Below are 19,058 nucleotides of genomic sequence, written 5' to 3'. Positions count from 1 at the left end.
GGGCTCAACGACACACGTTTAGGGGATGCGGCTCCAAAACTTAGCCTCCTTGTCACATGCACACACCCACTCGAGCCGCTGTGACTCCCCACTCTCTCCTTAGGTGATATGATCTCCTCAATCCCCTTTGGCTTACTAGTATTACCTTCTACCCTGTCCACAGCAGTGGTTCTTGGTTCTTTCTCTCTCTCTCTCTCCTTCTGTACTATTTCATGGGAAGCCTCACTAGGACAAGGTCAAATACCAGCAAATTTGAATACATTTACTGGACAGAGCACATACACAATACATATACACATATAATAATAATGAATCCTATACTCTATACTATTACAATCAGGTGGCTCTCCAACACCATCAGAACACTATTATCAGTTTACCAAGTGGTATCCTATCTTCTGTTTCACCACCTGATACTATCAACCTCCTCGAGTAGATCAAGTCTACATACACTGTTGCGCTATCAGCAAGAGAATATATATATGTATCTATAAACGTGTACAAGGAAAATCAGCATATGAATGCAATAACATATATCAGTATAAATGTTCCTTAATGCACAACGATGATCAATCGATCACCCTATAAGTCCTAGAACACATACATCTGTAAGTAATCCAGCCTACGATTGTAACTCTAAACTTCAGTATAAACGCTCCTTGACATAAGAATGCAAACAATCACTCACCTCTCACTGCGTCTTGCATGCTAATGACAACCAAACACTATCAACTCCCTACAAGTAATCCACCAGAACTTCCCTTCCACCTCTGGAAGTTCACTACCCTGATATCTTCAGGTTCTTCCGGGCTTAACTACCAGGATCCTCTGCAGCTCCTCCAGGCTGCTACCATGAAGTTTTCCTTGAGCCACTACGGTGCTTCACCCTTCTGCTAGGGTCCTCCACAGCTCTCTTGGCTGCTACACCATGAAGTTCCCTCGAGCAACTATGGTGCTTCACCACCTCTACAGAAGCACGTGACACTCCTCTTCACTGCTTCTCCTCACAGCTCGAGGTTCTCTGCTCAACTACCTTGGAGTCTTATCAACTACTCCCTCTGTGTTGACTTCGAAGTTCTCAGCAACTTCTTCCCCAAAGACAAACCTGCAACCCATTGACACTCCAATAAAATTGTTTCCCCTATAACACATAAACAAAAATAATCACACAATATGTTTGCCTCCAACCTCTATCTGTCCTCTACATACTGTGAGAGTGGACTCCCCCGTTGGCCGGGTTCATGCTCCATCTCGCCTGGCGGGCCTCACTCACTCCGGGAGGGGCCTCCGCCGTCAGGAGCCGGGCTCCCTCAGTTGCCTGCCAGCGCTCAGAGGAGACGGATGTCGCTCCGTGTTCCTCCCTCTCCACTCTCTTATTTCAGGCCTCCTGCCTTACCAAAACATGTCTAACTTATAAATACACATTGCTACTGTCGCTGGGCACACGACCAACTACAAGCAATCACTATGAACTGGCTAATATCGTGCTTACCACAGATTGTCTTGTCGAGGGCGCTCCTCCCTCTGACAGAGCCTGGTCAGGGCGCTTCCACGGCCCACAATAATGCCTCTGGGCAGTTTAATAAACACTCCTCATCGCCCAGGACTTGAGACCACACGTCCTCAGCTCGACTCCACAGCTGGCACGTCTGCACACTTTTCTTCTCTTCGAGATATATAACTAGGGGTTCCCTTCTGACGGGAGCTCGACGGAGCGTAGCTTTCCCCCTGCGATGTCTGGCCTCAAGTAAGGTCAAAGCCCTCCAGAAGCGAGCCTCACGCCTCCAGCAAAATGTCCACATCTCCTAGCCAGTCATTTATCTGTTTCATTATGCACTGCCCATAATCTTAAACTGTTCATTGAATCCAACAAACTATTTTACATCTGTGTTATTGCCTCTATATTTCCTAAACCTTCTGGTTAGGTCAGGCTTGCTGAATAACTCTCAAGGAGGAAGACTCGTTTCTCCTGCAGGCTGAGATCATAACACTCCCCTCCCCTTATTTTTGAGAGTTATTCCAGTGGCAAAGCTCGGGATAATACATCCGCCACGTCACTGTCTCGTTCTTCAACCGATATACTCCCTTAGGAGTCTACAATTAGTTCGTTTCACCTTGCAACATCCGGCTCACAGCTCTCTAGAAACATGATCTTCTCGTAAACGATCTGACTTCTCTGGCACCTCTTGGCTAGGCTGTCCTCCTTGGACGCCTGCACTCCATCAGTCCACTCTACTTATTGTTTACACCCTCCGTTTCCTCGTCTTCTTCTCTTCACGTCCAGAATCAGACATCTGCTGTCAGCACCTCCTCTGTCGTCTTCACACTTCCATCTACTGCCGTAATACTTCCGTCTTCTGTCATCATACTTCACTCTCTCGTCTTCACCGACGATCCTCCCTTTCGTCTCCTCATATATCCGAGACCTCACCCTGTTTGACCTCCATCGAGTCCTCGGCTTTCTTCTATTCCTCCATGCTTGCATCATCATCCTCTTCCCACACTTCTCACTTCTATATCACTCCATTTTTTCTCCTTCAACTCTTCTTCGTTCCCTAAAAGTTTCTTCGAGCACTGTACTACACTCAACAGCACTCGACCATACATGTCGCTTTACCTCTCCTTGAGTGCTCGTAAGCATCTCTCCACACATACTGTCTCTTCTCCTCTCATTTTCTCGGCTATTACTTTTCTTCACTATCTCTCCTCCACGTTTTCTGTGAAACATGTCAACTCCTGACATCTCCCACAACTTAATTTCTCTATCCATATACCTCTGTGCTCGTGGACAACTTGACGTTCTACTCCCGTCCTTAGTATGTCCACATCCTTCCCCATTCCTACTCAGCACAGTTGCATTCGCCTTCCGACTCTTAATTTCAGCGGGCTGGGCTCTACTCCGGTCCCTCTCTTCACATGAGTCTTCTTCGGCTGGGCCATCTTCACTTTTGACCTCACCGAGACTTCATCTTCCTGGGTTGGACCTTCATTAAATAACCATGCTATATCAACGTCGATATCCTCTACTGGTTGAACCGACACTGTCTCATCTTCTCCAGTGTCTTCCTCGTTGGCCACCTCTGCCTTTGTCACTACCGAGACAGGGTACTCAATGGCTTGGCGGTCTCCTGACGCATCTCCTCGGATGTCAGTCAGGTTCACTCTCTCAGGTGTCCCACCTGTGCCGTGGCCTTCTGGGCTCTCCTCTGGCACAGTCTCCGCTATGACTTTTGGCAACACCTTTGTCCCGCACAAGTCATTCCCCAGGATCACTTAGACTCCTGGAACAGGTATGTCGGGGCACACTCCCAACATCACCTCTGCCGACACATATTCCGACCTTAGCTGGACAGTACAAACGGGCATGTCACTCTCAGACAATAACCCATATACTTTCATCTTACTCCTGCCAGCTAACCGTCGATCATTCCCCATCAGGCTTCTCGCAACCAAGCTCTGATTAGCTCCAGTATCCCTTAAGATACCAACTTTTACTTCAGGTTGGCCTCCTATACTGATCCAACCTCTGCTAATGAACGGCCTATACCTCTCGTTCACTAAATTCATCTTCTGTGGTTTGTCTTGGAACACATTAGTATATCTACTTCGGGGGTCACACATGGCCAGGGTCACAACTCTCTTGCCCTGCCGACAGTCTCGCATCACGTGACCCAATCCGTTACAATTGTAACACCTCACCTGGGAAAAGTCTCTTCTATATGTACCAGAGTAGCTCTGACTGCCCACTCGTATTGGAGTTCCTCGGGCCAGACGTACTACTCGTACTCTGTGGAGCTTTACTGGACTCTTGATTCCCTGGATAACGATTAGTTTCTTGTTTGGCTCCTCCATCCTCACTTTCAGACGAAGTGCGCGACCTACTCTTCTGAGTTTTTGGGTACTTACGTTTATCTGCCCATTTATCAAAATTATTCTCACCCCAGACTCTTCTGGGTCTTTCATAATTTCTTCCTCCCCAGACTCCACTGGGTCTGCCATTGCTGCGTCTCACCTCGTTCTTCACTCTGTTCTCCCTTCGTGCCATCTTAATTCTCTCTTGTTCTGCTTTAGCGGCCTCCATCTTTATCATAGCCAGTTCAGCCTTGGCCGTTTCTTGTTCGGCCTTGGCTCTCTCTTGTCCGACTTTAAGTTTTTCCTGTTCAGCTTTAGCTTTTTCCTGTTCGGCTTTAGCTTTCTCTTGCTCAGCTTTAGCTCGCTCCTGCTCGGCTTTGGCTTTCTCTTGCTCAAGCCGAGCCTGCCTCTCTTCACGTTGCAGCTGTACCTCATTGTCTCCTGGTTCCAACTTTGGTTCCACCTCGCGCCTCTCAAGGCTGCTTTCCCTGCTGCTACTTGAGTTTACATTAATTCCTTCGTCACTTGGTGCATCATCCGTTTCCTCTGAAATTTCTTACAACCTATCGGGTTCTTCATTCTGAAGCAGGGCTTCAGCTCCTCCTTGCTGGCACTGTTTCCTCTTGTTCACATTGGCGTTTCGCTTCCTTCTCTTCTTCTGCTTTTTGTTCCCTTAACCAAGTCCGCAGCGCCTCGCGTCCATCCTCTACCTTATCATGCCTACCCTTTAGGCCGAAATGGTCTTCCAACATCCTTATCTGCCTCCTAGGGCACATGTCTAGAATCTTCTTGTCATGAGTTTTGCAGAACATGCTTACTCTGTCTATCTGCATTATTGCCTTGATTTCCTTTCGTTTACTATACGCCCTGTTTGACTTCAACCTAACACAATACATTTTACCGATCAACCAAAGTTGTTTCTGGTACAATTTTGCAAGATTTCATCATCCCCTGTATCAATGTACTTCTGGGCTCTCGCAAGGTCTTTCTCCGAACCTCTAAAATTCAGGACCGCTGTCATCCTGTCCTGTGAGTCTTCCCAAGAGAGAGAATATACACCTGCGGTCACACAGTTTATCTATTGCAGCGAGGGTGTACAAATCCACTCTTGGACAGGGTGTGGGTGTGTCAGTTCACTCTCCCGGACACAGGCCCCCAAATTATTATAGATTGTGTGTTGGTGGTGTTGTCGTGTTGATCCTTCTCTACGGACAACCCAACCCACAACTCGGTAGAGTGCTTATACCTCTCTAGGAGATCACCCTTGGCGCTTCTGGCTCTTGGAGAGGGGCTCAACGTCACACGTTTAGGGGATGCGGCTCCAAAACTTAGCCTCGTTGTCACATGCACACACCCACTCGAGCCGCTGTGACTCCCCACTCTCTCCTTAGGTGATATGATCTCCTCAATCCCCTTTGGCTTACTAGTATTACCTTCTACCCTGTCCACAGCAGTGGTTCTTGGTTCTTTCTCTCTCTCTCTCTCCTTCTGTACTATTTCATGGGAAGCCTCACTAGGACAAGGCCAAATACCAGCAAATTTGAATACATTAACTGGACAGAGCACATACACAATACATATACACATATAATAATAATGAATCTTATACTCTATACTATTACAATCAGGTTGCTCTCCAACACCATCAGAACTCTATTATCAGTTTACCAAGTGGTATCCTATCTTCTGATTCACCACCTGATACTATCAACCTCCTCAAGTAGATCAAGTCTACATACACTGTTGCACTATCAGCAAGAGAATATATATATATATGTATCTATAAACGTGTACAAGGAAAATCAGCATATGAATGCAATAACATATATCAGTATAAATGTTCCTTAATACATAACGATGATCAATCGATCACCCTATCAGTCCTAGAACACATACATCTGTAGGTAATCCTGCCTACGATTGTAACTCTAAACTTCAGTATAAAACACTCCTTGACATAAGACTGCAAACAATCACTCACCTCTCACTGTGACTTGCACGCTAATGACAACCAAACACTATCAACTCCCTACAAGTAATCCACCAGAACTTCCCTTCCACCTCTGGAAGTTCACTACCCTGATATCTTCAGGTTCTTCCGGGCTTAACTACCAGGATCCTCTGCAGCTCCTCCAGGCTGCTACCATGAAGTTTTTCTTGAGCCACTACGGTGCTTCACCCTTCTGCTAGGGTCCTCCACAGCTCTCTTGGTTGCTACACCATGAAGTTCCCTCGAGCAACTATGGTGCTTCACCACCTCTACAGAAGCATGTGACACTCCTCTTCACTGCTTCTCCTCACAGCTCGAGGTCCTCTGCTCCACCACCTTGGAGTCTCATCAACTACTCCCTCTGTGTTGAGTTCGAAGTTCTCAGCAACTTCTTCCCCAAAGACAAACCTGCAACTCATTGACACTCCAATAAAATTGTTTCCCCTATAACACATAAACAAAAATAATCACACAATATATTTGCCTCCAACCTCTATCTGTCCTCTACATACTGTGAGAGTGGACTCCCCCGTTGGCTGGGTCCATGCTCCACCTCGCCTGGCGGGCCTCACTCACTCTGGGATGGGCCGCCGTCAGGAGCCGGGCTCCCTCAGTTGCCTGCCAGCGCTCAGAGGAGACGGATGTCGCTCCGTGTTCCTCCTTCTCCACTCTCTTATTCCAGGCCTCCTGCCTTACCAAAACATGTCTAACTTATAAATACACATTGCTACTGTCGCTGTGCACACGACCAACTACAAGCAATCACTATGAACTGGCTTATATCGTGCTTACCACAGATTGTCTCGTCGAGGGCGCTCCTCCCTCTGGCAGAGCCTGGTCAGGGCGCTTCCACAGCCCACAATAATGCCTCTGGGCGGTTTAATAAACACTCCTCGTCGCCCAGGACTTGAGACCACACTTCCACAGCTGGCACGTCTGCACACTTTTCTTCTCTTCGAGATATATCACTAGGGGTTCCGTTCTGACGGGAGCTCGACGGAGCGTGGCTTTCCCCCTGCGATGTCTGGCCTCAAGTGAGGTCAAAGCCCTCCAGAAGCGAGCCTCACGCCTCCAGCAAAATGTCCACATCTCCTAGCTAGTCATTTATCTGTTTCATTATGCACTGCCCATAATCTTAAACTGTTCATTGAATCCAACAAACTATTTTACATCTGTGTTATCGCGTCTATATTTCCTAAACCTTCTGGTTAGGTCAGGCTTGCTGAATAACTCTCAAGGAGGGAGACTCGTTTCTCCTGCAGGCTGAGATCATAACACTGTGTAGTAGCTTTGGTTCGGTCTTGGCTTTATTAGCTATATCATTTTCATACCTTTTCTCAGCTGCTCTTCTCACACTAACATACTCGTTCCTGGTTCTCTGGTATCTCCCTCTACTTTCTGGTGTTCTGTTATTACGGAAGTTCCTCCATACCTTTTTGTTCAGCACCTTTGCTTTCATACATTCCCTATTAAACCACGGATTCTTCCTTTGCTTCTCTGTTTTTTCCTGTTGGGCTGGGACAAACCTGCTTACAGCCTCCTGACATTTTTGGGTGACATAGTCCATCATGTCTTGTACGGACTTGGTTCCGAGTTCTGTGTCCCAATGTATATCCCATAGGAATTTATTCATCCCCTCATAGTTTCCCTTATGTGTGTGTGTGTGTGTGTGTGTGTGTGTGTGTGTGTGTGTGTGTGTGTGTGTGTGTGTGTGTGTGTGTGTGTGTGCGTGTGCGTGTGCGTGTACGCGTGTGTGCGTGTGTGTGTGTATGTGTGTTGAGTGCGGGGGGTGTTTGTGTATAGGGGGAGGGGTAGGGGGGTGTCTTGGGACAGTGTAAGACATGGGAAGGTGTGGCGGGGGGTATGGGTGAGCGGTCACCAGGGTAGCATGTGTCAAGTCCCACCCAAGTGAGCCGCGGAGTTGTATATTTGAGATATTGAGTCCTGCTGTAAAATAGGTATTCTAAGTCACTCTGTACACCTTGTTGATGACCTAGAGAGGGGTACCTACCGTCAGCTCGCCCCGAGCAAGCACGCCTAGGTGAGTTTGAAGAGATGTCCTTATGACGGGGTTGGTTGCCTGTCCTCTCCTCTCTCTGGTATCAATGTTGTCTCCATGCGCTACTGTTGTCTCCACGTGCTCCTGGTAACATTCGTTCCTATCTTCCTCACTGGTCGTCAGCCACTATGTGCACTTAGTATACGATCCTAAATGGTGCACACACTTCGGGGGATCAATCACTATGTATGCTACAATCCGCTTCACAACACATCACTCAGCAAGCAAATCGTAGGTCCAGCTAGGCTGTGTTTGTGTGTACTCACCTAGTTGTGTTTGCGGGGGTTGAGCTCTGGCTCTTTGGTCCCGCCTCTCAACCGTCAAGCAACAGGTGTACAGATTCCTGAGCCTAATGGGCTCTATCATATCTACACTTGAAACTGTGTATGGAGTCAGCCTCCATACACAGCAATGCTCTCTTCATTAGGGAAGAATTAGTTAATATGGGAATAATAAGGTAGATTAATAATGATTTTTTATTGTCTGTAGATTGGTTGTTATAATGTTGATTTTCTCGATGAAAGAGAATTTGTCATGACTTTGAACTTCTTGTAGTACATGCGGGAGAGGTCGAGCAGATTCTCCTCCAGAGTCTGGAAGTCAAGTGCGGCGCGCACTTTGAAACCCAGACGTAGCAGTGCTTTCTCGGTGTATAGGCTGCTAACTCCTGCACGGGCCAGTTGGCAGCTCTGCTTTATGCCAAGATCAAAGCTCATCTGGAAGTCATAGAAGCAACGATGGCGAGATGAGTTTTGTAATTAGAAAATAAAGTAGCAGGCGACTTAATACTCTAGTGTACGAGATCTTCCTTTTCACTGCTCATCTTATGGCTTACCATATTGATATCCCTGGTACATAATCCACAAATGGTTTTTAGTTAGGTGTCCAATCCCAGTCATCTTCATGTGTTTAGTGATCAAACGTGACCAGTTTTCTTGCCTGTGGGGAGTCCGTGCATAATACTGTTATTCACTATTTCACAAGAAGCAGCATGTGATTGAGCTATTGTTAGCTTGTCAACTAATTACATATATTTTTAGCAATAATATAATCGTAGTTCTCAGTTTTTCATGTGTCCACTTACTACGATATTATTGCTGTTGTTAGCAATGAAATGAATTCAGTAAAAGTAGAAAACTGATAACTTCTTCGTAAATTCAGCTTAAACAGAATGGCAGATGTCGGGTATTTAGAAAATCTCTTCAACCATCCAAAACGAAATACACAGTATGTCCGAGCATTCGGCTAAAGGGTATATTTCTGAATTTATTTTTAAAAGCGATCTTCATATTTCCATAGACACTTACTATATTATAGAGGGAAAGTCTAGAGACAGGTGGTATCCTGCTGAGCCTAAAACATTCCTATTAATTCACTAGTCACACTAACATCATTGATCACTAAGGTGTTTGATAGGATGCTCAGAAACCAACTTATGTTTTATATTGAAATCAATGAGCTATACAATCGCTGCCTTATCTTATGCAACTATAAGATTAATGCAACAAAATAATATAGGTATTAAACGAAAAGTAAAATGCAAATGTTGTTTGCATATGCAATTACATAGATTTTGCAAAAGAAGTTGACAAATATTGATATTGAATAGTCTATCTTTATCTATAATTGAGACGGGGTCTTGAAGCACTTCAAGACCCCGATCAAACACAGACTCAAGAAGATAAAATACGTAATGTACCCATTAATTAGTGTTTTATTACCTCACCCAAAAAATAACAGAGTATGTAAAATTGCCTCTGTTCATTGATTTGTGTCCCATCATCTCACCCAAAACATTTGTGTACTATTACCTCACCCAAAAACGAATATAAGCGTGAATAGAGTATGTAAAATTGTCTTTGAAAAAGTAGGAAGCGTCTTGCAAAATGCTTCTAGGCCTCAGACAATCAATAAAGTGTGAAAATTAACTTTGGACATTGGCGAGTGAATTTTTCACACTCGACCCACACGACCTGAGTACCTTCCTTCCACGGCTGCAGGGTCACTCCATCTGGGCGTTTTTGGCTGTTGTCAGGCCTGCACAACTGAGGTTCCCTTTATGCTGGGCACCCAGCTGAAGCCAAACTTCTCTTGATGATGTCATTGACTGCTTCATGTCTGGCAATCTTTCCCTGTGTCTTACGACAGATGAGACCATGGCTGCCGTATTGGTCTGCCCGTGCATGGCCGCAAATACACCGGTGCTCGGTGGAGATAGGGGCGGCAAGGCGCAGAGCAACACCAATACTTAGGGTCCGATGGTCCAGGCGGGTGCCCAAGGCGGAATTAGGAACTGCCAACAGGAAGGCCCCGGCATGGGGCGCTTGCACAGCTAGAAGATGCACTTTGTCCTTCCTGAAAGCTGCTTCCAGCAATAATGTGGCGATGTTCTCCACTATGGGGCTATCCCATTTGGACTGTTTACAGTCATTTGGAAAAGTCGGTCAAGGATGAGAGTTGACAAGAGTGTCCCACTGACCGGCTCCTTCCGCGAATTTAGGATCATGAATCCCAATGGAGTCTCTTAGGTATTCCGGTAGTATTTACTTAACTAATTCACCTGTTGCACTGGTCGAGGATAAGAATGCCGGCAATGCTAACTGTGTCACCTTGCGAATACCTATCCCCCCCGAGTCTAACTGGGAGCGTTGCTTGGTCCCATTGGTCATCTTGCAGGGAGAGGTTTAACACTTTCACGGTTATTGACCTTAGGAGTGTGTCATATTCTGTTAATTTTGGGCTGTCGAAGGAGGGAGCACACCTTGGGAAATAAGTCAGTCTTAGGAAATAGGTCAGAATATATATATATATATATATATATATATATATATATATATATATATATATATATATATATATATATATATATATATATATATATATATATATATATATATATATATATATATATATATATATATATATATATATGTCGTACCTAGTAGCCAGAACTCACTTTTCAGCCTACAATGCAAGGCCCGATTTGCCTAATAAGCCAAGTTTTCATGAATTAATATATTTTCTCTAAATTTTTTCATATGAAATGATAAAGCAACCCATTTCATTATGTAAGAGGTCAATTTTTTTTTATTGGAGGTAAAATTAACGTAGATATATGACCGAACCTAACCAACCCTACCTAACCTAACCTAACTTATCTTTATAGGTTAGGTTAGGTTAGGTAGCCGAAAAAGTTAGGTTAGGTTAGGTTAGGTAGGTTAGGTAGTCGAAAAGCAATTAATTCATGAAAACTTGGCTTATTAGGCAAATCGGGCCTTGCATAGTAGGCTGAGAAGTGCGTTCTGGCTACTAGGTACGACATATATATATATATATATATATATATATATATATATATATATATATATATATATATATATATATATATATATATATATATATATATATATATATATATATATATATATATATATATATATATATATATATATATATATATATATATATATATATATATATATATATATATATATATATATATATATATATATATATATATATATATATATATATATATATATATATATATATATATATATATATATATATATATATATATATATATGACAATGTCAGACCACGGAGGAAAAATGAAACAGGAAATTTCCATAAGTACTTTCGTATATTAAATACATCTTCAGAAGGTCGTATATTAAATACATCTTCACCTTCTGAAGATGTATTTAATATACGAAAGTACTTAAGGAAATTTCCTGTTTCATTTTTCCTCCGTGGTCTGACGTTGTCACATATATATATATGTCATATATATATATATATATATATATATATATATATATATATATATATATATATATATATATATATATATATATATATATATATATATATATATATATATATATATATATATATATATATATATATATATATATATATATATATATATATGACAATGTCAGACCACGGAGGAAAAATGAAACAGGAAATTTCCTTAAGTACTTTCGTATATTAAATACATCTTCAGAAGGTCGTATATTAAATACATCTTCACCTTCTGAAGATGTATTTAATATACGAAAGTACTTAAGGAAATTTCCTGTTTCATTTTTCCTCCGTGGTCTGACGTTGTCACATTTTTAATCATGTGTTTATTTTCGTGATATACACATATATATATATATATATATATATATATATATATATATATATATATATATATATATATATATATATATATATATATATATATATATATATATATATATATGCAAACAAGCCTGAATGGTCCCCAGGACTATATACAACTGAAAACTCACACCCCAGAAGTGACTCGAACCCATACTGCCAGGAGCAACGCAACTGGTATGTACAGGGACGCCTTAATCCACTTGACCATCACGACCGGACAAAAGGAAGTTATAGCCGAAGCTATTTGAACCACTTCCCCACTGGCACTCGGATGGTAATCTTGGGCATAGCATTTTATCAAATCACCTCATTCTTTGGGGCACACGTGAGGAACACAAATGCAAACAAGCCTGAATGGTCCCCAGGACTATATACAACTGAAAACTCACACCCCAGAAATGACTCGAACCCATACTGTCAGGAGCAACGCAACTGTGATGGTCAAGTGGATTAAGGTGTCCCTGTACATACCAGTTGCGTTGCTCCTGGCAGTATGGGCTCGAGTCACTTCTGGGGTGTGAGTTTTCAGTTGTATATAGTCCTGGGGACCATTTAGGCTTGTTTGCATTTGTGTTCCTCACGTGTGCCCCAAAGAAAGAGGTGATTTGATAAAATGCTATGCCCAAGATTACCATCCAAGTGCCGACGGGGAAGTGGTTCAAATAGCTTCGGCTATCACTTCCTTTTGTCCGGTCGTGATGGTCAAGCGGATTAAGGCGTCCCTGTACATACCAGTTGCGTTGCTCCTGGCAGTATGGGTTCGAGTCACTTCTGGGGTGTGAGTTTTCAGTTATATAATATATATATATATATATATATATATATATATATATATATATATATATATATATATATATATATATATATATATGTATATATATATATGTATATCTATGTCGTACCTAGTAGCCAGAACGCACTTCTCAGCCTACTATGTAAGGCCCGATTTGCCTAATAAGCCAAGTTTTCCTGAATTAATATATTTTCTCTAATTTTTTTCTTATGAAATGATAAAGCTACCCATTTCATTATGTATGAGGTCATTTTTTTTTATTGGAGTTAAAATTAACGTAGATATATGACCGAACCTAACCAACCCTACCTAACCTAACCTAACCTATCTTTATAGGTTAGGTTAGGTTAGGTTAGGTAGGTTAGGTAGTCGAAAAACAATTAAGTCATGAAAACTTGGCTTATTAGGCAAATCGGGCCTTGCATAGTAGGCTGAGAAGTGCGTTCTGGCTACTAGGTACGACATATATATATATATATATATATATATATATATATATATATATATATATATATATATATATATATATATATATATATATATATATCTCGTACCTAGTAGCCAGAACTCACTTTTTGGCCTACTATTCAAGTCCCGATTTGCCTAATAAGCCAAGTTTTCCTGAATTAATATATTTTTTCTAATTTTTTTCTTATAAAATGATAAAGCTCCCCATTTCATTATGTATGAGGTCAATTTTTTTTATTGGAGTTAAAATTAACGTAGATATATGACCGAACCTAACCAACCCTACCTAACCTAACCTAACCTATCTTTATAGATTAGGTTTGGTTAGGTAGCCGAAAAAGTTAGGTTAGGTTAGGTTAGGTAGGTTAGGTAGTCGAAAAACAATTAATTCATGAAAACTTGGCTTATTAGGCAAATCGGGCCTTGCATAGTAGGCTGAGAAGTGCGTTCTGGCTACTAGGTACGACATATATATATATATATATATATATATATATATATATATATATATATATATATATATATATATATATATATATATATATATATATATATATATATATATATATATATATGTCGTACCTAGTAGCCAGAACTCACTTCTCAGCCTACTATGCAAGGCCCGATTTGCCTAATAAGCCAAGTTTTCATGAATTAATTGTTTTCGACTACCTAACCTACCTAACCTAACCTAACTTAACTTTTTCCGCTACCTAACCTAACGTAACCTATAAAGATAGGTTAGGTTAGGTTAGGTAGGGATGGTTAGGTTCGGTCATATATCTACGTTAATTTTAACTCAAATAAAAAAATATTGACCTCATACACAATGAAATGGGTAGCTTTATCATTTCATAAGAAAAAAATTAGAGAAAATATATTAATTCAGGAAAACTTGGCCTATTAGGCAAATCGGGCCTTGCATAGTAGGCTGAGAAGTGCGTTCTGGCTACTAGGTACGACATATATATATATATATATATATATATATATATATATATATGTCGTACCTAGTAGCCAGAACTCACTTCTCAGCCTACTATGCAAGGCCCGATTTGCCTAATAAGCCAAGTTTTCATGAATTAATTGTTTTTCGACTACCTAACCTACCTAACCTAACCTAACCTAACTTTTTCGGCTACCTAACCAAACCTAACCTATAAAGATAGGTTAGGTTAGGTTAGGTAGGGTTGGTTAGGTTCGGTCATATATCTACGTTAATTTTAACTCCAATAAAAAAAAATTGACCTCATACATAATGAAATGGGTAGCTTTATCATTTCAAAGGAAAAAAATTAGAAAAAATATATTAATTCAGGAAAACTTGACTTATTAGGCAAATCGGGCCTTGAATAGTAGGCCAAAAAGTGAGTTCTGGCTACTAGGTACGACATATATATATATATATATATATATATATATATATATATGTCGTACCTAGTAGCCAGAACGCACTTCTCAGCCTACTATTCAAGGCCCGATTTGCCTAATAAGCCAAGTTTTCATGAATTAATGTTTTTTCGACTACCTAACCTACCTAACCTAACCTAACCTAACTTTTTCTGCTACCTAACCTAACCTAACCTATAAAGATAGGTTAGGTTAGGTTAGGTAGGGTTGGTTAGGTTCGGTCATATATCTACGTTAATTTTAACTTTAATTAAAAAAAATTAACCTCATACATGATGAAATGGGTAGCTTTATCATTTCATAAGAAAAAAATTAGTGAAAATATATTAATTCAGGAAAACTTGGCTTATTAGGCAAATTGGGCCTTGCATATTAGGCCGAGAAGTACGTTCTGGCTATTAGGTACGACATATATATATATATATATATATATATATATATATATATATATATATATATATGTCGTACCTAGTAGCCAGAACTCACTTCTCAGCCTACTATTCAAGGCCCGATTTGCCTAATAAGCCAAGTTTTCCTGAATTAATATATTTACTATAATTTTTTTCTTATGAAATGATAAAGCAACCCTTTTCTCTATGTATGAGGTCAATTTTTTTTTATTGGAGTTAAAATTAACGTAGATATATGACCGAACCTAACCAACCCTACCTAACCTAACCTAACCTATATTTATAGGTAAGGTTAGGTTAGGTAGCCAAAAAAAGCTAGGTTAGGTTAGGTTAGGTAGGTTAGGTAGACGAAAAAACATTAATTCATGAAAACTTGGCTTATTAGGCAAATCGGGCCTTGAATAGTAGGCTGAGAAGTGTGTTCTGGCTATTAGGTACGACATATATATATATATATATATATATATATATATATATATATATATATATATATATATATATATATATATATATATATATGTCGTACCTAGTAGCCAGAACGCACTTCTCGGCCTATTATGCAGGGCCCGATTTGCCTAATAAGCCAAGTTTTCATGAATTATTTGTTTTTCGACTACCTAACCTACCTAACCTGACCTAACCTAACTTTTTCTGCTACCTAACCGAACCTAACCTATAAAAATAGGTTAGGTTAGGTTAGGTAGGGATGGTTAGGTTCGGTCATATATCTACATTAATTTTAACTCTAATAAAAAAAAACTAACCTCATACATAATGAAATGGGTAGCTTTATCATTTCATAAGAAAAAAATTAGAGCAAATATATTAATTCAGGAAAACTTGGCTTATTAGGCAAATCGGGCCTTGCATAGTAGGCTGAGAAGTGCATTCTGGCTATTAGGTACGACATATATATATATATATATATATATATATATATATATATATATATATATATATATATATATATATATATATATGACAATGTCAGACCACGGAGGAAAAATGAAACAGGAAATTTCCTTAAGTACTTTCGTATATTAAATACATCTTCAGAAGGTCGTATATTAAATACATCTTCACCTTCTGAAGATGTATTTAATATACGAAAGTACTTAAGGAAATTTCCTGTTTCATTTTTCCTCCGTGGTCTGACGTTGTCACATTTTTAATCATGTGTTTATTTTCGTGATATACACATATATATATATATATATATATATATATATATATAAATATATATATATATATATATATATATATATATATATATATATATATATGCAAACAAGCCTGAATGGTCCCCAGGACTATATACAACTGAAAACTCACACCCCAGAAGTGACTCGAACCCATACTGCCAGGAGCAACGCAACTGGTATGTACAGGGACGCCTTAATCCACTTGACCATCACGACCGGACAAAAGGAAGTTATAGCCGAAGCTATTTGAACCACTTCCCCACTGGCACTCGGATGGTAATCTTGGGCATAGCATTTTATCAAATCACCTCATTCTTTGGGGCACACGTGAGGAACACAAATGCAAACAAGCCTGAATGGTCCCCAGGACTATATACAACTGAAAACTCACACCCCAGAAATGACTCGAACCCATACTGTCAGGAGCAACGCAACTGTGATGGTCAAGTGGATTAAGGTGTCCCTGTACATACCAGTTGCGTTGCTCCTGGCAGTATGGGCTCGAGTCACTTCTGGGGTGTGAGTTTTCAGTTGTATATAGTCCTGGGGACCATTTAGGCTTGTTTGCATTTGTGTTCCTCACGTGTGCCCCAAAGAAAGAGGTGATTTGATAAAATGCTATGCCCAAGATTACCATCCAAGTGCCGACGGGGAAGTGGTTCAAATAGCTTCGGCTATCACTTCCTTTTGTCCGGTCGTGATGGTCAAGCGGATTAAGGCGTCCCTGTACATACCAGTTGCGTTGCTCCTGGCAGTATGGGTTCGAGTCACTTCTGGGGTGTGAGTTTTCAGTTATATATATATATATATATATATATATATATATATATATATATATATATATATATATATATATATATATATATATATATATATATATATATATATATATATATATATATATATATATATATATGTATATATATATATGTATATCTATGTCGTACCTAGTAGCCAGAACGCACTTCTCAGCCTACTATGTAAGGCCCGATTTGCCTAATAAGCCAAGTTTTCCTGAATTAATATATTTTCTCTAATTTTTTTCTTATGAAATGATAAAGCTACCCATTTCATTATGTATGAGGTCATTTTTTTTTATTGGAGTTAAAATTAACGTAGATATATGACCGAACCTAACCAACCCTACCTAACCTAACCTAACCTATCTTTATAGGTTAGGTTAGGTTAGGTTAGGTAGGTTAGGTAGTCGAAAAACAATTAAGTCATGAAAACTTGGCTTATTAGGCAAATCGGGCCTTGCATAGTAGGCTGAGAAGTGCGTTCTGGCTACTAGGTACGACATATATATATATATATATGTCGTACCTAGTAGCCAGAACTCACTTTTTGGCCTACTATTCAAGGCCCGATTTGCCTAATAAGCCAAGTTTTCCTGAATTAATATATTTTCACTAATTTTTTTCTTATGAAATGATAAATCAACCCATTTCATTATGTATGAGGTCAATTTTTTTTTATTGGAGTTAAAATTAACGTAGATATATGACCGAACCTAACCAACCCTACCTAACCTAACCTAACCTATCTTTATAGGTTAGGTTTGGTTAGGTAGCCGAAAAAGTTAGGTTAGGTTAGGTTAGGTAGGTTAGGTAGTCGAAAAACAATTAATTCATGAAAACTTGGCTTATTAGGCAAATCGGGCCTTGCATAGTAGGCTGAGAAGTGCGTTCTGGCTACTAGGTACGACATATATATATATATATATATATATATATATATATATATATATATATATATATATATGTCGTACCTAGTAGCCAGAACTCACTTCTCAGCCTACTATTCAAGGCCCGATTTGCCTAATAAGCCAAGTTTTCCTGAATTAATATATTTACTATATTTTTTTTCTTATGAAATGATAATGCAACCCTTTTCTCTATGTATGAGGTCATTTTTTTTTTATTGGAGTTAAAATTAACGTAGATATATGACCGAACCTAACCAACCCTACCTAACCTAACCTAACCTATATTTATCGGTAAGGTTAGGTTAGGTAGCCAAAAAAAGCTAGGTTAGGTTAGGTTAGGTAGGTTAGGTAGACGAAAAAACATTAATTCATGAAAACTTGGCTTATTAGGCAAATCGGGCCATGAATAGTAGGCTGAGAAGTGCGTTCTGGCTATTAGGTACGACATATATATATATATATATATATATATATATATATATATATATATATATATGTCGTACCTAGTAGCCAGAACTCACTTTTTGGCCTACTATTCAAGTCCCGATTTGCCTAATAAGCCAAGTTTTCCTGAATTAATATATTTTTTCTAATTTTTTTCTTATAAAATGATAAAGCTCCCCATTTCATTATGTATGAGGTCAATTTTTTTTATTGGAGTTAAAATTAACGTAGATATATGACCGAACCTAACCAACCCTACCTAACCTAACCTAACCTATCTTTATAGATTAGGTTTGGTTAGGTAGCCGAAAAAGTTAGGTTAGGTTAGGTTAGGTAGGTTAGGTAGTCGAAAAACAATTAATTCATGAAAACTTGGCTTATTAGGCAAATCGGGCCTTGCATAGTAGGCTGAGAAGTGCGTTCTGGCTACTAGGTACGACATATATATATATATATATATATATATATATATATATATATATATATATATATATATATATATATATATATATTAGGCAAATCGGGCCTTGAATAGTAGGCTGAGAAGTG

General features: G+C 39.6%; 2 protein-coding genes across 2 annotated transcripts in view; both read right to left on the bottom strand.

The window, feature by feature from the left end:
- Nucleotides 1–4,664, bottom strand: part of LOC138365090 (caldesmon-like) — a 29,374-nt gene extending 24,710 nt beyond the window's left edge. The window contains exons 1-2 of the mRNA XM_069325200.1: nucleotides 4,577–4,664; nucleotides 4,013–4,398 (exon numbers count right to left, since the gene is read on the bottom strand). Coding sequence (XP_069181301.1) covers nucleotides 4,013–4,398; nucleotides 4,577–4,664 — 474 coding nt within the window. The remainder of the gene's footprint in view (nucleotides 1–4,012; nucleotides 4,399–4,576) is intronic.
- A 3,734-nt stretch (nucleotides 4,665–8,398) lies between these two features.
- The window catches only part of LOC138365089 (uncharacterized), a 206,773-nt gene continuing 196,113 nt past the window's right edge, over nucleotides 8,399–19,058 (bottom strand). Inside the window, exon 4 of the mRNA XM_069325199.1 lies at nucleotides 8,399–8,617. Coding sequence (XP_069181300.1) covers nucleotides 8,399–8,617 — 219 coding nt within the window. The remainder of the gene's footprint in view (nucleotides 8,618–19,058) is intronic.

Source organism: Procambarus clarkii, chromosome 15, assembly GCF_040958095.1.
Source record: "Procambarus clarkii isolate CNS0578487 chromosome 15, FALCON_Pclarkii_2.0, whole genome shotgun sequence".
Taxonomy (NCBI): domain Eukaryota; kingdom Metazoa; phylum Arthropoda; class Malacostraca; order Decapoda; family Cambaridae; genus Procambarus; species Procambarus clarkii.
This window is presented reverse-complemented; position numbering and strand designations above follow the sequence as displayed.